At 42.4% G+C, this 24,580-nt stretch overlaps 1 protein-coding gene across 6 annotated transcripts in view; it reads left to right on the top strand.

Annotated features, from left to right (window-relative positions):
- Positions 1–24,580, top strand: part of ACACA (acetyl-CoA carboxylase alpha) — a 309,514-nt gene that overhangs the window by 59,826 nt on the left and 225,108 nt on the right. For 4 of the 6 annotated variants that reach the window (XM_012445433.2, XM_012445438.3, XM_012445439.2 and 1 more), the window contains 2 exons: positions 12,466–12,512; positions 15,145–15,397. In XM_012445433.2, coding sequence (XP_012300856.1) covers positions 12,466–12,512; positions 15,145–15,397 — 300 coding nt within the window. Of the gene's footprint in view, positions 1–12,465; positions 12,513–15,144; positions 15,398–24,580 lie in introns of those variants that run through there. The other 2 variants (XM_012445435.2, XM_012445436.2) reach the window with 1 other exon arrangement.

The following is a 24,580-nucleotide window of genomic DNA, read 5'->3' as shown; positions in this document are numbered from 1 at the left end:
TAGGCATGCGCCACCACACCCAACTAATTTTTTCTATTTTTTTTTTTTTTTTTTAGAGATGGAGTCTCACTGTGTTGCCCAGGTTAGAATGCAGTTGTGTAATTATGGCTCACTGCAGCCTCAACTTCCTAGAATCAAGCAATCTTCCCATCTTGGCCTCCTTTGTAGCTGGGACCACAGGCATGTACCACCATGCCCAGCTAATTTTTATTTTATTTTATTTTTTTTTAGAGACAGAGTCTCACTTCGTTGCCCAGGCTGGTCTTCAACTCCTGAGCAGTCCTAATGCCTCAGCCTCCCTAACTGCTGAGGTTGTGTCATTGCACTCTACCCTGGGTGACAGTGTGAGACTACGTCTCAAAAAAATAAAAACTAAAAGGCCAGCCACAGTGGCTCACGCCTGTAATCCCAGCACTTTGGGAGGCCGAGGCGGGTGGATCACGAGGTCAAGAGATCGAGACCATCCTGGTCAACATGGTGAAACCCCGTCTCTACTAAAAATACAAAAAATTAGCTGGGCATGGTGGCGCATGCCTGTAATCCCAGCTACTCAGGAGGCTGAGGCAGGAGAATTGCCTGAACCCAGGAGGCGGAGGTTGTGGTGAGCCGAGATCGCGCCATTGCACTCCAGCCTGGGTAACAAGAGCGAAACTCCGTCTCAAAAAAAAAAAAAAAAAAAAAAACTTCAGACCAGCTACGTGCTTACACGTGTAATTCTAACATTTTGGGATGTTGAGGCTGGAGGACCACTTGAGCAGGAGGTTGAGATCAGCCTGGGCAACATGACAAAACCCCATCTCCACAAAAAACACAAAAAAATTAACTGGGTGTGGTGGTGTGCGCCTAGTCCCAGCTACTCAGGAGACTGAGGCAGGAGGATCACCTGAGCCCATGTATTAGTTCATGTTCTACTGCTGATAAAGACATTCCCAAGACTGGGCAATTTACAAAAGAAAGAGGTTTAGTGGACTTAACAGTGCTATGTGGCTGGGGAGACCTCACAATCATGATGGAAGGCAAGGAGGAGCAAGTCATATCTTATGTGGATGGCAGCAAGCAAAGAGAGAGCTTGTGCTGGGAAACTCCTGTTTTTAAAACCATCAGATCTCGTGAGACTTATTCACTATCACGAGAACAGCATGGGGAAAAGGCCGACCTCATGATTCAATTACCTCCCACCTGGGCGGGTGCGGTGGCTCATGCCTGTAATCCCAGCACTTTGGGAGGCCGAGGCGGGTGGATCACGAGGTCAAGAGATCGAGACCATCCTGGTCAACATGGTGAAACCCCCGTCTCTACTAAAAATACAAAAAATTAGCTGGGCATGGTGGTGCGTGCCTGTAATCCCAGCTACTCAGGAGGCTGAGGTAGGAGAATTGCCTGAACCCAGGAGGCAGAGGTTGCAGTGAGCCGAGATCGTGCCATTGCACTCCAGCCTGGGTAACAAGAGGGAAACTCCGTCTCAAAAAAAAAAAAAAAAAATTACCTCCCACCAGGTCCCTCCCACAACACGTGGGAATTCAAGATGAAATTTGGGTGCGGATATAGTCAAACCCTATAATTCAGCCCTGGCCCCTCCCAAATCTCACTCATGCCTTCCCAACAGTCCCTCAAAGTCTTAACTCATTTCAGCATTAACTCAAAAGTCCACAGTCCCAAGTCTCATCTGAGAAAAGGCAAGTCCCCTCTGACTATGAACCTGTAAAATCAAAAGCAAGTTATTTATTTCCTAGATATAATAGGAGTACAGGTATTGGGTAAATACAGCTGTTCCAAATAGGAGAAATTGGCCAAAACATAGGGGCTGCAGGCCCCATGCAAGGCCAAAATCCAGTGGGGCAATCAACTCTTTTTTTTTTCCGAGACGGAGTCTCGCTCTGTCACCCAGGCTGGAGTGCAATGGCGAGATCTCGGCTCACTGTAACCTCCACCTCCCGGGTTCAAGCAATTCTCCTGCCTCAGTCTTCTGAGTAGCTGAGATTATAGGTATGCGCCACCACGCCTAGGTAATTTTTTTTGTATTTTTAGTAGAGATGGGGTTTCACTGTGTTAGTCATGTTGGTCTCAAACTCCTGACCTTGTGATCCGTCTGCCTCAGCCTCCCAAAGTGCTGGGATTACAGGCGTGAGCCACCACGCCTGGCTGCAATCAACTCTTAAAGCTACAAAATGACCTCCTTTGACTCCATGTCTCACATTGAGGTCATGCTGATGCAAGATGGGGGTTCCCATGGTCTTGGGCAGCCCTACCCCTGTGGCTTTGCAGGATACAGGCTCTCTTCCAGCTGCTTTCATGGGCTGGCGTTGAGTGTCTGCAGCTTTTCCCCGTGCATGGTGCAGGCTGTTGGTGTGGATCTATCATTCTGGGGTCTGGAAGACAGTGGCCCTCTTCTTACAGCTCCAGTAGGCGGTGCCCCAGTAGGGACTCTGTGTGGGAGGTCCCACCCCATCTGATTCCCTCAAGTAGGCAATTGTTACTATCTTACATAGCCAAAATACATTTTTTTTTTTTTTTTTTTTTTTGAGAAAGAGTCTTGCTCTGTCGCTCAGGCTGGAGTGTAGTGGTACTATCTCGGCTCACTGCAATCTCTGCCTCCCAGGTTCAAGTGATTCTCTCTCCAGCCTCCCAAGAAGCTGGGATTACAGGTGAGCGCCACCACACCCAGCTAGCCACAATACTTTAGTCAAAAGTAAGAAATTAACATGGGTACAATAGTAACTAAACTATAAAACAGTATTTCCCATTTTGTTTTTTGTTTTTTTTTTTCATCCAGAGATAGGGTCCCTCTCTGTCACCCACGCTGGAGTGCAGTGGCTCCATTATAGCTCATTGTAACCTGAAACTCCTAACCTCAAGTGATCCTCCCGTCTAGGCTTCCCAAAGTGTTGGGATTACAGGCATGAGCCACTGTGGTGCTGGCCTTCTGTAGCTTTTTTTTTTTTAGTACTGTGTTTTTCTATTCCAATATTTAATGCAGGATACCCCATTGTATTTAGTGGTCATGTCTCATTAATCTTCCCTAATATGTGATCGTTTCTTAGTCTTTCTTTTTTTGTAATGGCTTGATAATTTTGAATAGAACTAGTCAAGTATTTTGTAGAATGTCCCTCAGTTCAAATTTTTCTCATATTTTCTCATGATTAGACTAGGATTATGGGTTTTTGGGGAAAATACCACAGGGGAAGTTGCTTCCCCCTCTCCTCTACCCCTGTAGGGTTTTTTTTTTTTTTTTGAGACAGAGTCTTGCACTGTTGCCCAGGCTATAGTGCAGTGGCGCTATCTCAGCTTACTGCAATCTCCACCTCCTGGCATCAAGCAGTTCTCCTGCCACAGCCTCCCAAGTAGCTGGGACTACAGGTGTGGGCTACCACACCCAGCTAATTTTTTTTGTATTTTTAGTAGAGGTGAAGTTTCACCATGTTGGCCAGGATGGTCTCGATCTTCTGACCTCATGATCCACCCGCCTCAGCCTTTCAAAGTGCTGGGATTACAGGTGTGAACCACTGTGGCTGGCCTTTTAGTTTTTATTTTTTTGAGACGTAGTCTCACACTGTCACCCAGGGTAGAGTGCAATGACAGAACCTCAGCTCACTGCAACCTCTACCTCTCAGGTTCAAGCAATTCTGTCTCAGCCTCCCATGTAGCTGGGATTACAGGCGCCTGCCACCATGCCCACTAATTTTTTTATTTTTAGTAGAAACAGTTTCACCATTTTGGCCAGGCTGGTCTCGAACTCCTGATCTCATGATCTGCCTGCCTCAGCCTCCCAGAGTGTTGGGATTACAAGCTTGAACTACCACACCTGGCTGACCCCTGTAGTTTTTAATGGTTTCTTGTTCCCTGTAATCTCTTTTCTTCAAGTTGCCTTTTTTTTAAAATCTACAGGTAGTTATTTGCTTTTAGTCTTTATTGTTAAAGTTTTTCTCAGATGTCTGGTAATCCTTAATTGTCTGTTTATATTTAAGAGGAAATATTGAAAAGCTGATTAGAGATGGTTAGTTTACTATAGTGTGATCTGGTTGGGCAACTTAACTAGGGATAGTAATGTTAGTAACTTTAGTTTTTTTTTTCTCCTTGGGCTGGTCAGATTCTGCAAAGAAGGATTCTCTAATCTCTCTCCTGGAGGGTGAAGACTGGGGAAGGAGGACCTGGAAATCCTAATATATTGACTTAATTTATTCATTTTCAATATTGTACCTTGTCCCTTACTGTTGCTGGTATCCCCTGATCTAGAAACCCTCTGTTTAATCCTGTTGGGCTTGCCTAATCATTTATTGCTCTTCTGTCTCCTTTCCAAGAAAATTATCTTGCTGTTGTCTACCCTGACTTTTTTTTTTTTTTTTTTTGAGATGGAGTCTCCCTCTATCACCCAGGCTGGAGTGCCGTGGCATGGTCTCGGCTCACTGCAACCTCCATTTGACCGGTTCAAGCAATTCTCCTGCCTCAGCCTCCTGAGTAGCTGGGATTACAGGCATGTGCCACCATGCTCTGCTAAATGTTGTATTTTCAGTAGAGACTGGGTTTCACCATGTTGGTCAGGCTGGTCTCGAACTCCTGACCTCGTGATCTGCTCACCTCAGCCTTCCAAAGTGCTGGGATTACAGGTATGAGCCACTGTGCCTAGCCTTACTTTTTCTTTTTTTTTCTTCTTTTTTTTTATTGAGATGGAGTCTCGCTCCGTAGCCTAGGCTGGAGTGCAGTGGCACGATCTTGGCTTACTGCAACCTCCGCCTCCTGGGTCCCAGTTCAAGCATTTCTCCTACCTCAGCCTCCCAAGTAGCTGGGATTACAGGCATGAGCCACCATGCCCAGCTAATTTTTGTATTTTTTTTTTTTTTACTCGTGTCATGTGATACTATAATTTTTGTATTTTTTAGTAGAGACAGGCTTTCACCATGTTGGCCAGTCTGGTCTTGAACTCTTGACCTTGTGATCCACCTGCCTTGGACACCCAAAGTGCTGAGATTACAGGCATGAGCCACCTTGCCTTTCCGGCCCTGACTTTTTATTTTTTGAGATGGAGTCTTGCTCTGTTGACCAGGCTATAGTGAAGTGGTGCCATCTTGACTCACTGCAATCTCCGCCTCCCAGGTTCAAGTGATCTTCCTGCCTCAGCCTCTTGAGTACCTGGGACTACAGGCATGTGCCAGTATGCCCAGGTAATTTTTTTATTTTTAGTAGAGACGGGGTTTCACCTTGTTGGCCAGGATGGTCTTGATCTCTTGACCTCATCATCAGCCCGCCTTAGCCTTCCAAAGTGCTGGGCTTATAGGCATGAGCCACTGCATTCAGCCTGACTTTTTAATTTTGTCTTTGTCACCAAGGCTAGAGTGCAGTGGTACGATCTTGGCTTACTGCAGCCTCCGCCTCCTGGGTTCAAGCGATTCTCCTGCCTCAGCCTCCTGAGTAGCTGGGATTACAGGCGCCCACCACCACACCCAGCTAATTTTTTGTATTTTTAGTACTGATGGGGTTTCACTGTGTTAGCCAGGATGGTCTTGATCTCCGGACCTCAAGATCCGCCCACCTTGGCCTCCCAAAGTGCTGGGATTACAGGTGTGAGCCACCGCACCTGGCCTTATTTACTTTTTTGGTCTTTTTGTGGGTTATACCTTTTTAGTTTGTTTATTCATTTTTATTTATTTATTTTTTTTGAGGAGTCTTGCTCTGTCGCCCAGGCTGGAGTGCAGTGGCACAATATCAGCTCATTTCAGTCTCTGCCTCCTGGGTTCAAGTGATTCTCCTGCCTCAGCCTCCGAGTAGCTGGGATTATAGGCATACATCACCATGCCCGGCTAATTTTTGTATCTTTAGTAGAGAAAGGGTTTTACCATGTTGACCAGGCTGATCTGGAACTCCTGACCTCAAGCGATCAGCCCAACCCACTATCTTTCTTCAGAAGTTTGGCAAGACTTCTTTAAAAAATTCTTGAAAGATATAGGAACTTTTACCAGCTACATCCTTGAAAAATATTCTATATCCCTAGACTGAGAAATAGGAAATAGGACAAACAATTACATTATGTTATTTTCTCTGACTACTATACCCTAAAGAAATACTCTCTTATAGCCAGGCATGGTTGCGTATGCCTGTAATCCCAACTACTCAGGAGGCTGAGGCAGGGGAATTGCTTGAATCTGGGAGGTGAAGGTTGTGGTGAGCCGAGGTCACACCATTGCACTCCAGCCTGGGAAACAAGAGTGAAACTCCATCTAGAAAAAGAAAGAAATATTCTTTTGGTCTATTAAAGAAAAAAGTGGCTGGGTATAGTTGTCATGCCTATAATCCCAACACTTTAGGCGGCCAAGGTGGGAGGATCGTTTGAGCCCAAGAGTTTGAGACCAGCCTGAACAACATAGGATTGTTTGAGCCCAAGAGTTTGAGACCAGCCTGAACAACATAGCAAGTTCAAGCTGGTCTCAAACTAAAGTTCAGGCTTGTGTCTTCTAAAAATAAAAGAAGTTGGGCGGACACAGTGGCTCACACCTGTAATCCCAGCACTTTGGGAGGCCAAGGCAGACACATCACCTGAGGTTGGGAGTTTGAGACCAGCCTGACCAACATGGAAAAACCCTGTCTCTACTAAAAAATACAAAATTAGTCGGGCATGGTGGCACGTACCTGGAATCCCAGCTACTTGGGAGGCTGAGGCAGGAGAATCGCTTGAACCCAGGAGGTGGAGGTTTCAGTGAGCCGAGATCATGCCATTGCACTCCAGCTTGGGCAACAAAAGCAAAACTTCATTTCAAAAAAAAAAGAAAGCCAACTGTAGTGGCATGTGCCTATAGTCTTAGCTACTTGGGAGGCTGAGCCAGGAAAATCTCTTGAGCCCAGGGGTTTGAGGCTGCAGTGAGCTATGATCACACTACTGTCTGGACAGAGAGAGACCCTGTCTCAAAAAAAAAAAAAAAAGAAAAAAGAAAGCTTCCAGCTGGCTCCTGAAGGAGCTCTGTTATAACCACTCATATCTAGTATTTCTCCTAAGTTTGCATCTTCTCCCATCTGGTTCTCATTCAAATGTTTCTTCTACATGGAATGCTGCTTCCTCTCCCTCCTTGCTTATCTTCCCAGTTCTTCATTTGTAATATCTTTCTACTCCAACTCCAAGTCTGGATAAAGTACCCTTCTTTTGTGTTTTGACACCTAGAGATTATTACATTTTTAATTAAGTTACTTTTTTTAACTTAAAAAATTTTTTTAGGGATGGGTTCTTGCCATGGTACCCAGGCTGGTCTCAAACTCCTGGGCTCAAGCCATCCTCCTGCCTCAGCCTCCCAGAGTGCTGGGATTACAGGTGTGAACCACCACACCTGGCATAGAGATTTTTTTTTTTAATTTTTTTTAAATTTCTTTTTATTTTCATTTATATCTTATTTTCTATAAGTGATTTCAGATATTATTATATCACTGTAATTGTATATTTAGGTGTCTATAGCCACTTAGCTAGGGACAAATCTTATTTATCTTTGAATAATCAGCATCTGTTTCCCTATTTGGAACACAAGTTCTTGTTATTTTAAAATTTAAAACTTGTGGCAAATTAAAATAGTTTTTCAAGTAAAATTCTCTGTAATCTGTAATCACTGAATTAATAACCAAAATCCATTGAAAAATTCATTAACAAATGACAAAATAAAAAGGCAAATTCACTTATTCTCTTTGAAAACATTTAAGTGTGGTTGTAAAATCCGGGTGGTGGGGGCGGGAGGAAAAGAAAACATTTAAGTGAACTTACTGTGACTTGAGAGGCAAGGACATGTTGTATAAGCTTGGATACTTTTATCAGTGGCTACAAAAACTAATTGCTACCTCTTTATTAGAATTGCATGGAAAATACACTATAATTTGAGTTCAAGGGAGAATATGTTAAATTTGGTAAAACCTGTTGTATTTATTTAGAAAAATATCTCTGGTCCGAGTACAGTGGCTCACTCCTGTAATCCCAGCACTTTGGGAGGCTGAGGCAGGTAGATTACCTGAGGTCAGGAATTTGAGACCAGCCTGGCCAACATGGTAAAACCTGTCTCTATTAAAAATACAACAATCAGCCAGGTGTGGTGACACACACCTATAATCCCAGCTATTCAGGAGGCTGAGGTAGGAGAATCACTTGAACCTGGGAAGTGGAGGTTGCAGAGAGCCAAGATCATGCCACTCCACTCTAGCCTGGGTGGCGACAGATCAAGACTCCGTCTAAAAAATCAAAAAGAAAAGAAAAGAAATATCTCTCAGGCTGACTTTTTTGTTTTGTTTTGTTTTTTTGAGACAAGGTCTCGTTCTATTGGCCAGGCTGGAGTGCAATGGCACTGCAGCATCAACCTTCTGCGCTCAAGTGATCCTCCCACTTCAGCCTTCCAAGTAGCTAGGACCACAGGCATGTGCTACCACATCCAGCTTATTTATTTATTTTTTATAGAGATGGGTTTTTGTCATGTTGCCCAGGCCGACCTGAACTCCTGGGCTCAAGGGATCCTCCCACCTCAGTCTCCCAAATGCCTGAGATTATAGGCATGAGCCACCACTCTTGACCCAAGCTGACTTTTTTTTTTTTTTTTTTGAGATGGAGCTTCTTGTTGCCCAGGCTGGAGTGCAGTGGCACAATCTCGGCTCACTGCAACCTCCACCTCCCAGGCTCAAGTGAGTCTCCTGCCTCAGCCTCCTGAGTAGCTGGGATTACAGGCATCTGCCACCACGCCTGGGTAATTTTTTGTTTAGTGAAGACGGGGTTTCACCAGGTTGGCCAGGCTGGTCTCAAACTCCTGACCTCAGGTGACCCACTCACCTCAGCCTCAGCCTCCCAAAGTGCTGGGATTACAGGCATTGAGCCTGGCCCAGTCTGACTCTTAAATACATTAGCTGTAATTAGCTTTACCCCATTTTCAGGAACATAGGGCACAGTTTGGGAGTCTTCCACAAAAATTTTTAAGAGTCGTGTGTGTGTGTGTGTGTGTGTGTGTGTGTGTGTGTATTTATTTTTTTATTTTTATTTTTATTTTATTTATTTTTTATTTTTATTTTTTTTGAGACGGAGTTTCACTCTTGTTACCCAGGCTGGAGTGCAATGGCGCGATCTCGGCTCACCGCAACATCCGCCTCCTAGGTTCAGGCAATTCTCCTGCCTCAGCCTCCTGAGTAGCTGGGATTACAGGCACGCGCCACCATGCCCAGCTAATTTTTGTATTTTTAGTAGAGACGGGGTTTCACCATGTTGACCAGGATGGTCTCGATCTCTTGACCTCGTGATCGACCCGCCTTGGCCTCCCAAAGTGCTGGGATTACAGGCGTGAGCTATTTTTATTTTTATTTTTTTGAGACAGTCTTACTTTGTCCACAGTCTGCAGTGCAGTGGTGTATTCTCAGCTCACTGCAACCTCTGCCTCCTGGATTCAAGCCATTCTCCTTCCTCAGCCTCCTGAGTGGTTGTGATTACAGATGCCTGCCACCACACCTGGCTAATTTTTGTGTTTTTAGTAGAGATGGGGTTTCACCATGTTGGCCAGGCTGGTCTCAAACTCCTAACATCAAGTGATCTGCCCATCTCGGCCTCCTCCCAAAGTGCTGGGATTACAGGCGTGAGCCACTGTGCCTGGCCACATTATATATTATATATATATTATATATAATATATATATTTTATACATATATTATTTATATATATATTTGAGACTCTCAAATCTGTCTCATATATATATAAATAATATATATTTATGTAAAAAATATATATTATATACATATATGTTTTAGAGTGTCAGTTTGTCACCCAGGCTGGAGTACAGTGGCATGCTGTGCCTCTTGGGTTCAAGTGATTCTCCTGCCTCAACCTCCCAAGTAGCTGAGACTACAGGTACATGCCACCACACTCAGCTAATTTTTGTATTTTTAGTAGAGACGGGGTTTCATCATGTTGGCCAGGATGGTCTTGAGCTCTTGACTGCATGTTCCACCTGCCTCGGCCTCCCTAAGTGTTGGGATTACAGGCATGAGCCACTGCACCTGGCCTATATGATATATTTTTTAAATAAAAGAGAATTTGGCATTGTCGACAATTTGATATAATGAAGAAAATAATTTTTATTTGAGCAGGCAGACTAGATCTGGAAAAAGGCCTTGTTTTAGAGCTAAGACAGCAATTATATGAACCTTCCCCAAAGGTCAGCTTTTTTTTAGTCCTCTTTCTGGAGAAAGAGGTCTTAACCTAATTCAGGGCAGGAGTTTAGGAATCCCAAACCTGTATGCAAGGAAAATTTTGTATAAGGGTACATTTTTGTCTAGAAAAGGTCCATAGCTTTTATCAAATTCCAACAGTTGAGACAGTTTTAAGAATCATTGGTTTATGTACTTAACTAGCTGTCTTTGGTATCTAGTGAGGGCATAAAGTGGAGGGCATGAAGGAGTAAGGATTAGTTGTAGCTTTAAGACTTTTTGTTTTTTTGGGGGACAGAGTCTCCCAGGTTCAAGTAATTCTCCTGCCTCAGCCTCCTGAGTAGCTGGGATTACAGGTGTGTGTCACCATGCCCAGCTGATTTTTGTACTTTTAGTGGAGATGGAGTTTCACCATGTTGGTCTGCCTGGTCTTGAACTCCTCACCTGGTGATCTGCCTGCCTTGGCCTCCCAAAGTGCTGGGATTACAGGCGTGAGCCACCATGCCCAACATTTTGGCCTTTTTTTTTTTTTTTTTTTTGAGACGGAGTCTCACTCTGCCTCCCAGGCTGCAGTGCAGTGGTGTGATCTCGGCTCATTGCACCCTCTGCTCCTCAGATTCAAGTGATTCTCCTGCTTCAACCTTCCAAGTAGCTGGGATTACAGGCCTGCACCACCATGCCCAGCTAATTTTTGTATTTTTAGTAGAGAGGGGTTTCACCATGTTGCCCCAGCTGGTCTTGCACTCCTGATCACAGGTGATATGCCCATCTCTGCCTCCCAAAGTGCTGGGTGTGAGTCACCACATCTGGTCGATTGAAGACTTTTATGACACAACTCATAAATGTCATTTACATCATGACCTATATATAACTGAAACAAAAATTTACAAAACTATAGATACTCTCGTAAACTATGATATATTTTTACATTTTCTATGTTATTTCATTTGCAAAATATTGGTTATAACTTGCTAAATTGATTTCTTAATGTTTTGCTAGGTGGTAACCCATAGTTTGAAAAACACTGGCCTATTGCATTACAGTTTACAAAATCCTTTCATATATTCTTAGTTTTCAAAGCAGTCATATGATTTTCTTTAAACTTAATTAATTAATTAATTTTCGAGATGGGGTCCCACTATTTTGCCCAGGCTGGAGTGCAGTGGGTTTTCACAGGTGTGATCATAGCATGCTGCAGCCTTTAACTCCTGAACTCTAGCAAACCTGAGCCTCAGCCTCCCAAGTAGTTGGTACTATAGGTGCACATCACTGACCAGAAGACTTTATTTTTACACATGAGGAGACTTGTCTGTAAAATATACAGATACATTAAGTGACCTGTTCAAATCTGCAGTCACTTATAATACATGTCAGACTTAGGGTTTGAGCCCGGTTGGTCCTAGGTTTTAACTCCAGCTTCACTTCATCTTTGGTTACATGATCCAAACTTTTTCCTTCCTCTTCTCAACTGTAGGGAATGATACTATCTCAGACTCCATAACTGGATAAATCCTAATATCCTAAATCTTGTCCCTTGTCATTTAGGGGTCCTCTCTTGGAAGTTTTAGATTTCCTTATCAGTGTAATAGGTTCTTTCCTTTTGTTTTCTTCTCTGTCCTGGACCAGTGGTTCTCAAGCCTGTATTTGCATCAGTGTCCATTAACTGTGGAACTTAAAGTTGATATCCCTGGGCCTCCAGCTGCAATTCTGATTCAGCAGATAGAGGGTGGAGTTTAGACTTTGTAAAATTTTTAAAAGCTCCACAGGTGATTCATAAACAATCAGACTTGAGAATTTCTACCCTAGATACATTTAAATTGTCAGGCTTAAGAAGCAAACCCAGGATTTTGAGAGTTGCTAGATCCCTTACAGTTTAGGGAGTTAGTATAATGGGAGCTCTGTCTTCCCCCTGGCTCCCAACTTTTGTGGGTAACTGTAACCACTTGGAAGCATAATCAGAGCTTAAGTGAATTGTAGAGAATCTGGTGGTTCTTTTCTCCCCACTGCCTCTTTTTTGATGAAATATTAGAAATGAAAATGTTGAAATGTATTCATCGAGTATACAAATGGAAAAGCCACTTTGTGAAATGGTAAGCTTTTTCTGTTGTTTAATATTTTCATAAACAAAGTCTTTAATGTGTTTGATTTACAGAATTGAATAATAAACTGCTAAAAATTGTGCTTTAAGTTAAATAATAGATTTGACCCAAAAAAAGATACTTTGTATATTATTACCTTTGTATTATGCTGAGCAAAACAGGAATTGACAAAAATTGGTTTATTAAAAAAAAAAACTTCACATCTCTCTTTTTCTCTCTCTAGTTCTTTTTGGAGGTGGATATCTGCTCAGACAGTAAGAATTATAAGAGGTCAGTTACAAATACTCCTTCTTGTTTACAATGTGATAAAAATTTTGTTCGCGTTGTAAAATATCAAACTGTAGGCTTTTGTGTTAAAAATTGACTTCCACGAAAGAACATAGGCAGATTTAGGGTGGATAACCTGAAGTGAACAAGGAGTCCAACGATGTTAGTGTTCGACTATGTTCTCTCTTTAATTCAGGACTAGAATCAGTGGAAGAGGGGCAGGCTGTGGAGTAGCTTCTAGAGTGTCTGGACAGCTACTCAGTGATTTTCCATACTTGACTTCTCTTTTCTGTTGGTTTGTAGGCTCGTACCTGGGAAATACTATTCATTGCGGTTGCTGGACAGGCTTTTTAGCTGTTCACACTGAGTTGCCTCCAATCTATGTAACTGTTTAGAGAAGGCTGCCTTAATGATCTTCTTAGCTAGGAACTTGAAGTTGGCCTTATTAAGACTGTCACTTATTAGCGCAGGAACCATGTTTTATTAACTCTTTCTTCTCCCATGGAATCAAAGAATTGTGCCTTTTTTGTGGATTTTCTGTGTTGTGTGTGGTCACCTAACTTCAGTCAATCTGCAAGCAAGAATCTGCACCTGAGTGCCTGGCTTACTTACCTTGTGAAGAAGGCACCCATTATTTTCTGTGTTAGTTGGGATGGAATTTTATTTTTTGGATCTACTGTTATTTTTAAAGTTAACTATCTACTGCTGTAAATGTGAAAGAAATAGGCTTTTTGCTGCTGTAACTTCTGGTGTTTTTCAGTGTGGTCTGTCTGTTGGAACTTTTCTATCCCTCTCCCTTTCTTCCTTTTTCCCTCCCGTTTCCCCTTTTTCCTCCCTCTCTGCCTTTTTTTCTTCTTTTCTTTTTCTCTTTTTGAGATGGAGAGAGTGTCTGTCACCCAGGCTGGAGTGTAGTGGCGTGATCTTGGCTCACTGCAACCTCTGCCTCCTGGGTTCAAGCGATTCTCATGCCTCAGCCTCCCAAGTAGCTGGGATTACAGGTGCCTGCCACCATGCCCACCTAATTTTGTGTATTTTTAGTAAAGATGGGGTTTTACCATATTGGCCAGGCTGGTCTTAAACTCCTGATCTCAGGTGATCCACCCTCCTCAGACTCCCAAAGTGCTAGGATTACAGGTGTGAGCCACTGTGCCTGGCCAAAAATGATGGAAGCCCTTTGAAGATTTTTTTGTTTTTTTTTTTGAGACAGTGTCTCGCTCTGTCACTCAGGCTGGAGTGCAATAGTGCTATTTTGCCTCACTGCAACCTCCACCTCCCAGGTTCAAGTGATTCTCCTGCTTCAGTCTCCCAAGTAGCTGGGATTACAGGCACACGCCACAATGCCTGGTTAATTTTTGTATTTTTAGTAGAAATGGGGTTTTGCCATGTTAGCCAGGCTGGACACAAACTCCTGACCTCAGGTGATCCACCCACCTCAGCCTCCCAAAGTACTGGGATTGCAGGCGTGAGCCACTGGGCCTGGCCTGTATTTTTAGTAGAGACGAGGTTTCATCATGTTGGCCAAGCTGGTCTTCAGCTTCTGACCTAAAATGATCCCCTCCCCCACAAAATGCTGGGATTACAGATGTGAATCATTGTGCCCAGCCTGGAGTTTTTTTTAAGACCTAATATTTCAAGGGAGAAATATATAGTAAATTTGGACATCAGACTTTTTCTGTTGCATGTTATTTTTGTATTTGATTCTAGTTTTAAAGATAAAAGTTAGCTGAAGTAATCTCCAATTCACTTTCAGGAAATGTTAGGCTGGGCTCAGTGGTTCACACCTGTAATCCCAGACCTTTGGGAGGCCAAGGTGGGAGGATCACTTGAGCTTAGGAGTTTGAAACTAGGCAACATGTCAAGACTGTACAAAAAAACAAGTAGCCAGCCTTAGTAGTGCATGCCTGTAGTCCCAGCTATTTGGGAAGCTGAGGTGGGAGGACTGTTTGAGCCCAAGAGTTTGTGCTTGCAGTGAGCTAGGATCTTGCCACTGCACTCTAGCCTGAGCAACAGAGCAAGACCCTGCCTTTTAAGACAAAAAAAAAAATAATAAATAAATAAAAAAAATAAGGGAAATGTCTATAGTTGTCTTTCCTTTTTTTTTTTTCTTTGTTTTCTTTTTTTGACTCAGAGTCCTGGTCTGTCACCCAGGCTGGAGTGCAGTGGTGCTATCACAGCACACTGCAGCCTCAATATGTAGTGTTTGAAACCAGATGATCATTATGTAGTTTAAATGCCTTTTCAAACAACCATCACTCTGCCCAAACCCTTACCATTCATTCCCCCATCACTAACAACCAAAATAGCAATATCACAACCTACTTCGAAGGTTTCCCCGTTAATCATAATTATCTCTTGGACATCGCCAAATGATAATGAGGTTAGGAATGGCTTACAGTTTTTTGAGAAAAATTTCTTTGAGGAAAAGGGAATTAGTTTTAATTTATAGGCATAGTTATCATGATCTCAATTTTCCTCCCTTAGAAATTAAAGGTCCTGAAATAGAATAGCCAAGGAAGTTCTCAAACTGCCTTGTTTCCAAGTCTCAGCTGTGGTTTATTAGATATAACCTCTGGCTGACCTCAGATATAGATTATTATTCATAACCTGCTTTTCTCACTTTTCATTTTCTCCATAGCTCTAAGAGCTCATTTTGGAGGAATAATGGATGAGTCATCTCCCTTGGCCAAGCCTCTGGAACTGAACCAGCACTCTCGATTCATAATTGGTTCTGTGTCCGAAGATAACTCAGAGGATGAGATCAGTAACCTGGTGAAGCTGGACCTACTGGAGGAGAAGGAGGGCTCTTTGTCACCTGCTTCTGTTGGCTCAGATACACTCTCTGATTTGGGGATCTCTAGCCTACAGGATGGCTTGGCCTTGCACATAAGGTAAGAGAGTTTAATGGTCTACTTATTTAATCTGTCTTATTTTGCTGATTATGTTCTGAAAAGAGCAAATATAATTTCAGCCAAGACTGCTTTGCCTTTTCCTATGTCACTGGACTCAAAGCTTTGTTGAGGAAGTCAGAAATAATGTATTTTTCAGAAATCATGTATGTTCCCCTCAAATTTTTTATATGTCCTACTACATCTTTTTTTTTTTTTTTTTTTTTTGGTTCAATCTTGCCTCACTGCAACCTCCACCTCCCATGTCAAGAGATTCTGCCTCCTAAGTAGCTGGGACTGTAGGTGCACGCCATTGCACCTAGGTAATTTTTGTATTTTTTGGTAGACACAGGGTTTCACCATGTTGGCCAGGGTGGTCTTGAATTCCCGACCTCAAGTGATCTGCCCGCCTTGGATTACAGACGTGAACCACCACACCCAGCCACTTCTACCTACTAAGTCTTTTAGTGAGATCTAGTGAGTAAGAGAGGTTGAGGAATTTCAGTCTTTGTACTACTTTGACTAACATTGTTGTAACTATCTTGATGATTGATAGGAATTCTCCAGGGGTAGTCAACTTTGTAGCAAGTTTTTTTTTTTTTTTTTTTTTTTGAGACAGAGTCTCATTCTGTCGCCCAGGCTGGTGTACAGTGGTATAATCTTGGCTCACTGCAACCTCCCCCTCCCGGCTTCAAGCAAGTCTCCTGCCTCAGCCTCCCGAGTAGGTGGGATTACAGGTGCGCTTCACCATGCCTGGCTAATTTTTGTATTTTTAGTGGAGACGGGGTTTCACCATGTTGGTCAGGCTAGTCTCAAACTCCTGAGCTTATGATCTGCCCTCCTTGGCCTCCCAAAGTGCTGGGATTACAGATGTGAGCCACTGCGCCTGGCTGTAGTAAGTTTTTTTTGAACTGATTCATCAGATTGTCAGGAAGTTATATTCTGTTTCTAGCAAGGCCAGTTCCCAATAAAGGGTTTGTTAATAGAGCTCTCCTTTTTCTCTAGAAACACAGTTCTCTGTAACTGAGAATGTCAGTAAATAGTAACACTAGATTGTTTTTATTTATTCATATTTGTTTAAATAACTAGTGTATAAGATAGTAACCTTTGGTCATTTGCTTTGCAGTTCTTGGATTAAAGGGTTCTGGATTAGTGGTTCTTGGTTCTCCCTGTTTATCAGAATCACCTGGGGGAGCCTTGGGAGATACACCCCATCCTCAGAGATTTCAAATCATTTGATACTGGTTTGGCGTGGAACTGGGGCTTTTTTTTTTTTTTTTTTAAGGTATGCAGGTGATTGTAATGCACAAGCAGCATTCAGATTATAGGTGTACCCTAAATAAACATAAGTTAGGGTGACTGTTGCTGCTGTTATTATCTTGGTACCTCTGTTATTAATGGGTCATAAAATAATTCAGCTCTGTTTTATATGCTAAATATACTGACTCTCTAATAAAATCCATATGAGATCTGGCTGGATGTGATTGTTCTGTTATCCTTGGGGCTGGGGATCAGGGATTCTGAGAGATTACATAGTGCTGCTTGTTAGTGGTCACCCTCACTTAGCTATGTGGAGATCAAAAGAAAAGTGTAAAACAAGTTGATTATGTTTTACTTCACAGATTCCTAGAATTGTAATAAACCAGAGAGATAATTTAGCGTAACACATTTTATTTCATTTTAAAAGATTAAAAAAAATATAAATAGAGACAGAGGTCTTGCTATATTCCCCAGGCTGGTCTTGAACTCCTGTCCTCAAGCGATCCTCCCATCATGGCCTGCGAAAGTGCTGGGATCACAGGCATGAGCCACTGCACCCAGCCACAAAATACTTTTTAATAGTTGGGAAAACTAAGGCCCAATGAGGAGAAATAAGTTGCCTAAGTTTGAATAGCTGGAAAACTTGGATTCAAACTCAAATCCTGATTTTATTTCAGTAACTTTTCCACTCTACTTCCCTGTCCATACAAGTGTCTTAATTAGATAACTAGTTCAGACAAAGTTATTTTTATTTTTTATTTTTTTTATCTGACAAAGTTGGTTTTATGGAGTTAGTGAACAAAGCATTATCTCTGGGTTAAAAAGAGGAATAGAGAGCAGTATTTTAGTGGTAGGGAAAAGGGATTAGGTCTTTATGTAAACATTATTTTATAGTTTACTTAATGGTTGACTCTAAGGTTAATACTGGTGGTGGTGGTCTTCTGTCTTGAGGTCATTTGGAAGTGTGTGTAGGGGGATTGTGACTGGTCAGACCACTTGCATTTAGAGGATACAGGACCAGTGATACTAAACCTTCTGCAGTGTAGTGGATAATCCTACTCATCCAAGAAGTCTTCTCAAAATGTCATAGTGCCCCTGTTGAGAAAGACTGGTTTAACTCTAAATCCATAAAACCACACAGCACCTTGAGAAATTTGTCCAGTTTGAGTCTATGTGAAACATAATATCCATTTGTCGGATTAGGAAACTGAGTTTGGCAGTGGTGAGATAAATGAATTGTGAGAAACAGCTAGTAATATCACAAGGCAGTTTGTAATTGCCAAATCATTCCCAAACTTGATGGCTCTTACGTAAAGTCTGTGTAGTTAGTGGCATGAGTGTCTGGAATTTCTTCACATGCCTTATTGTTGCAAAAATCATGTCCATAGCTTGTGGAGGAGCCATGGATTGAAGTGTGATCAGCAGCATGGGAAGGAGACAGTGCCAGTTCCAACTCACTCCTCAGCTAGCTAACGTTCCAAAATAGAAAAAAACATTTTCTGTTAATTCATTCCTTAAGTCACTTGTGGATATGGTGACCTTTGGGGTGATTTAAATTGAGTCAACTTCATTTGATAGGTGAAAGACCTCTGTTATGATATCTGCCATTAATTAGGTGTGTGACCCTAGACAGTACATGTTATCTCTTTGGAGTCATTTATAAAAATGAAAATGTTGATTCAGATACTCCTTTTCTCTCTTTGTACTCGAAGTTAAACAGAGACTAAGTTGAGTTTAGGATCAGCTCCTAGAATGAATAGCCAATTCCTTCATGGGTGACATAGATTAAGGGGGCAGATACATTCCTAAGAGATGTTAACTGGAGGTCATCTGAAACCAAATGAAGTAATTGACATAAGATGAATATAAGATGAGACTGAGTCTCTCTCTCAAGTTTAGGTGCTAACTGAGAAGTTAGTGGTATGATGGATGAACCTAAATAGAAAACAGACCTTTCCTGGGATGGAGATGATTTGCATCATGTATTTTCTAGAGTCCACTGAAGACTGGGCAAATCACTTTCTTTTTTCTTTTTTTTTTGAGATACAGTCTTGCTCTGTTGCCCAGGCTGCATTACAGTGGTGCGATCTCAGCTCACTGCAACCTCCGCCTCCTGGGTTCAAGTTATTCTTATGCCTCAGCCTCCCAAGTAGCTGGGACTATAGGTGTGCACCACCACGCCCAGCTAATTTTTTGTATTTTAGTAGAGATGGGGTTTCATCATATTGGCCAGGCTGGTCTTGAACTCCTGAGCTCAGGCAATCTGCCTGCCTCGGCATTTCAAAGTGCTAAGATTACAGGTATGAGCCACCATACCAGGCTTGGTGAATCACTTTCTAAGCTTTGTGACCCAAACATTTGAAAATAAGACCCTAAGTAACAAAGTAGTTATAACTTGGAGGGAATATACAGACTTCATTGTAGACAACTGACTTGGCTTTTTATTTTTAGATAAGATATATTTCTGAAACTCATTAGTGTTTAATTTAACATTTAAAAAGAAAGACCGAATGTGGACCTTTTTTTTTTAAATTTGAGATGGAATTTCACTCTTGTTGCCTAGGCTGGAGTGCAGTGGCATGATCTCGGCTCACTGCAACCTCCACCTTGTGGGTTCAAGCAATTCTCCTGCCTCAGCCTCCTGAGTAGCTGGGATTACAGGTACACGCCACCATGCCCAGCTAATTTTTGTATTTTTAGTAGACATGGGGTTTCACCATGTTGGTCAGGCTGGTCTCGAACTCCTGACCTCATGATCTGCCTGCCTAGGCCTCCCAAAGTGCTGGGATTACAAGCGTGAGCCACCGTGCCCAGTCAGTGAATATCTTAATTTTGATACCTGGTGTGTGATTTGGTGACATATAACAGAGCCATCTAGTTGTATGGATATTGGCAGTTTCTCTGCTCCTATGGGATGTCACTTGAGGTCAGATTGTTTTGCATACTTAAAATTCACCCCATGCTATCAACCAAACAGAAGTTGGAACAGGTTATCTCCACATTTGGGTCTTTTACCTCTTAGCATAGTGTGATTTCTTTGCTCTTTTTAAAAAATCAACCTTCTTCCTCTCTAGCATAGTGTGATTTCTTTAAATATTTTTTATCCTATGCTAAATGTGTGACTTGTTTGTTGTTTGTTTGTTTGTTTAGAGACAGGGTCTCATTGTCATCCAGGTTGAAGTGCTCAGTGGCACAATCTTAGCTCACTAACTTCGAACTCCTAGGCTCAAATGATCCCCCTACTTCAGCCTCCTGAGTAGTGGAGTAGTAGGCGTGCACCACCATGCTCAGCTAATTTTTCAAGTTTTTTAGAAATGGGGTCTTGGTATGTTGCCCTGGCTGGTCTTGAATTCCTGGCCTCAAGTGATCATCCAGCCTTGGCCTCCCCAAATGCTGGGATTACAGGCATGAGCCACCTTGCTCAGTGTATACTTCATGTTATAGTGAAATGGAAGAGTTCCCTCATCTCTGTTGCAGGATGTGCCACAGGGATGTGGCTTGCTCCTTCGGTTGCCCTGCTGCTCAAACCCTTAGGGGGAGCATGCAGATGGGCAAGGGCAGTGGCCATGGGAAGCACTTTTGGACTCCAGCCCCATGGCAGCGTCTGGGGGTGATGTCTGTGACTCCCGAAGCCCAAGTGGCCATGTGTTACAGTGTGCTCTTTCAGCTTTACCATCTGCAAACGGCTTGTGTTAACCATCTCAGTAGACTTTCTGCTGTATTCCAAGGGCAGAGGGCCAGTGTGACAGCTTTCTGTATCCTGAGCTCTTGCCCATTGTACTAGAAAAATTGGATCACATATGGGCTCGAAGGATGAGTGCAAGGTTTTATTGAGTGGTGGAGGTGGCTCTCAGCGAGATGGGGATCCCGAAGGAGGGGGTGGAGTGGGAAGGTGGTCTTCCCCTGGTGTCCAGCCTCCCAGTGACCAGACTCTTCTCTGACCGCCCCCGATCGAATTCCCCCTGGCGTCCAAACGTCCCTCTCTTCTCTCTTTGTCTGCCTCATCATTCTGCCATTGCAGGTTGGCCAGCCTACTGATGTCCGCTGGTCTGTTCTTCTGCTCCTCTCAATGTTCAGTCGCTTGTGTCTGTGACTGCTAAGGTCTCAGGTTTACATGGGCACAGGATGGGGGTGGTGGCAGTTCAGAGTGGTCTTGGAAAATGCAAATTGCATTTCAATGCAAAACAGACATGCCTATTCTCTCTTAGGTCCATGGGCATAGGCCAAGGGTGGAACCCTCGCCAGGGACTCTGCCCTTCTCTACCCAGCAGTTCCCTGTCCCTTTCCCATCAATAGTATTTGAAACTCGATCTCAGTTTTCTCTTATGTGTCTTAAAATACATGCTCAAATCATTGAATGACCTTTGTTTCATGGTAAACATAAAATGAAGCATGTTTGATTAATAACTTTATCTGAGAACAATCAGTATTTGCTGTTATCTGTGTATACATAAAAACAGCATAAGATGTTCTTTCACTGGAGTTCAAGACAATAGTTGCTGCTTTGGAGGGACAAACTAAATTCACTCACGAAGGGCTCTGAAGTTGAGTTATATTCCTATTTCTTTTCTGATCTAGAAAGAAAAGTACTTTACCAATATTTTTGAAAATTGAGAATTCAGATGAGATTGCCTATAAGATGTTTGACTCTTCAAAAGAATTTAACTAGAAAATTTTCAGCTCTTTTGTAATTAGAAATAATTTGTAAAGTTTCTCCCATGATACTAGGCATGGAATAGAAATGGGTAGTATGCTAATGAGTTTGGAATCATCTCCTAGATACCACATTTCATTTTCTTTTTTGTGGCAGGAGCTTTTTTTTTGTGGGCTATTGTTGCCCACAGTTTTGGTTTTTTTTTTGAGATGGCGCTCTATTGCCTAGGCTGGAGTGCAGTGGCGCAATCTTGGCTCCCTGCAACCTCTGCCTCCTGGGTTCAAGCAGTCCTCCAGCCTCAGCCTCCCAAGTACCTGGGATTATAGGTGCTTGCCATCATGCCCAGCTAATTTTCATATTTTTAGTAGAGATGAGGTTTTACCATATTGGTCAGACTGGTCTCGAACTCCTGACCTCAGTGATCCACCACCTCAGCTTCCCACAGTACTGCGCCCAGCCCTTATGTTCTGTTGAGCAATTCTTCTCTAATTAAATGTTAACCTTGTTAGAAAGGAATAGTAGTTAGAAAATATATATTCACATATATTTAACATTTTTTTTTTTTTTAGAAACAGGGTTTCCCTGTTGCCCAGGCTGGATTGCAGTAGTGTGATCATGACTCACTGCACCTAAAAACTCCTGGGCTCAAGCAATCTTCCTGCTTCTGCCTGCCCATTCCCCCCACCCCCTGCCAGTAGCTGCAACTATAGGTGTGTGCCATCCTGCCCAGCTAATTTTTTTTTTTTTTTTGAGATGGAGTCTCACTGTCACCAGACTAGAGTGCAGTGGCGTGATCTCGGCTCACTACAACCTCTGCCTCCCAGGATCAAGCGATTCTCCTGCCTCAGCCTCCTGAGTAGCTGGGACTACAGGTGTGCACCACCACACCTAGCTAATTTTTGTATTTTTAGTAAAGATGGGGTTTCACCATGTTGGCCAAGATGGTCTCGATCTCTTGACCTCATGATCCGCCTGCCTTAGTCTCCCAAAGTGTTGGGATTACAGGTGTGAGCCACCGTGCCCGGTGTTCCAGCTAATTTTTTAAATTTTTTGTAGAGATAGAGTCTCTCCATGTTGCCCAGGGTAGTGTCCAACTCCTGGGCTCAAGTGATCCTCCCACTTTGGCCTCTCAAAGTGCTGGGATTACAGGTGTGAGCTACCATGCCCAGCTTAGAAAAAATATTTTAAAATAATGCTTTGTTAAAGAAGCAGAACAGAAAATTTAAAACAACACAAGCAAGCAAAAATAAAGCCTTGTGTATTTGCCACCCAAAGGTTACTCCCTACCATTTGGATTCTTTTCTATGCATCATATATGTATATATTCATTTTTTTTTTTTTTTTTTTACTAAAATGAGGTCATACTGTACACACTGTTTTATAATCTTTTTTTAGTCAAAAAATTTTCACTTTCTATTTCAACAAATTTTAATCTAATTTAATATACACATTGTATTTATTTCTCCAGGGAACCTCAAAATTCTGGTTCATTCATGCAAGTATCCAATCCATGACTACAAATTATGTATTATGTTCTTTAAATTTTTTAATCTGTTACATTATATTACATTACCATGCGCCCTTTTGTATGACAGTGACTAGTGACTTGTTTCAGAGGAAGTTAGAAAATCATGAAAGTATAGTGAAAATTTGGTAGCATATAGAGAAAGAGAAGGAAAAATAAAGGAAAGTTTACTGTTCTACACTTTTTACAGTTACGGAGTAACAATTGGTATTAATTGCACTAATAATGATAATTTAATGAATTTTATCATTTTATGTACCATTTATGACAAGGCTTTTTAGTTTTAGCTATATGTTTGTTTGAGAAAGGAATACAGATTCTCATTTCTTTTTGGTCTCTCACTTTAACCTCCTTGAGTTTGAAATGACTTTAACTAGTGGTAGAGATAGAGTTAAGTAATAACTGTGAAAGCTTTTGAAATAGTAAAATGTGTCATACTGGTATAATATATTTATTGTCAAGGAATGCTTTTATGAGATAAAAATTTTTGACTGGAAAAACCTCTTTAAGTCCTTTGCCTGTTAGTGCTTAAAATTTGGAAATTTAGGTCTGAAAGCCTTTTGATGATGACAGATCTATACTACCAGTGTTATAATTCACATGTCGAGAATAACCACTATTGAAAACGCAGGTGGCCAGGCACGGTGACTCATGCCTATAGTCCCAGCACTTTGGGAGGCTGAGGCAGGCAGATCACCTGAGGTAAGGAGTTCAAAACCAGCCTGGCAAACATGGTGAAACACTGTCTCTACTACGAATACAAGAATTAGGCTGAACGCAGTGGCTCACACTTGTAATCCCAGCACTTTGGGAGGCTGAGGCTGGTGGATCTCGAGGTCAGGAGTTCGAGACCAGCTTGGCCAATATGGTGAAGCCCCGTCTCTACTAAAAATAGAAAAAATTAGCCAGGTGTGGTGGTGCGCACCGTAGTCCCAGCTACTCAGGAGGCTGAAGCAGGAGAATTGCTTGAATCCAGAAAGTGGAGGTTGCAGTGAGCCAAGATCGCGCCACTGCACTCCAGCCTGGTTGGCAGAGTGAGACTCCATCTCAAAAACAAAAACAAAAACTAGCCAGGTGTGGTGGTGGGGACCTGTAATCCCAGCTATTCAGGAGGCTGAGGCATGAGAATTGCTTGAACCCGGGAGATGGAAGTTGCAGTGAGCCGAGATCACGCCACTGCACTGCACTGCACTCTACTCCAGCCTGGGGGACAGAGCAAGACTTTGTCTCAAAAAAACAAACAAAACAGAAAGTGCAGGAAATTTCATTCCTGCTTCCTATCTGTTGGCTCATCTCTATCAAGCTTTGACATGGGCAATAAGGAAATTGGCTCTGGTTTTGTTTATATTAAGGCTTTGCTTACAGATAGTCCTGTGAGAGTGTTCTTATGTATTGACTTTCTTAGCATTTCTCATTTAGCTTTCCTGAGCATCTTCCCTTCCCCCAGTAGCTCTCCAAACTTTCTACTTTCAATGCTCCTTCCTTGATATTCTGAAGTTCCCAGTTGCCATGGTGCCTTAGTAGTCAGTAAGACAGAGAAGGTCATCATGGGATCTGCAACTTGGTACTCCTTTGCAGAGGGAACTAGTTTCCTCTCTCCATCTCCCACCCTCCCCTTCTTTCCATTCAGAAAACAAGTGCTGTCTGTGCCCATGTATGTATTTTAGTCTCTGGAGTGTATTCTATAAACTTAGCTAATTGTGGAAATGAAATTATGAATGTTGTAAGTAAGGCTCAGGACAACTGC

The sequence above is a fragment of the Aotus nancymaae genome, unplaced genomic scaffold, assembly GCF_030222135.1.
Source record: "Aotus nancymaae isolate 86718 unplaced genomic scaffold, 86718_ANA_hifiasm-v0.15.2.pri h1tg000018l, whole genome shotgun sequence".
In the NCBI taxonomy this organism is placed as follows: Eukaryota; Metazoa; Chordata; class Mammalia; order Primates; family Aotidae; genus Aotus; species Aotus nancymaae.
The sequence above is the reverse complement of the archived record's forward strand: the minus strand, read 5'-3'. Positions and strand labels throughout refer to the sequence as shown.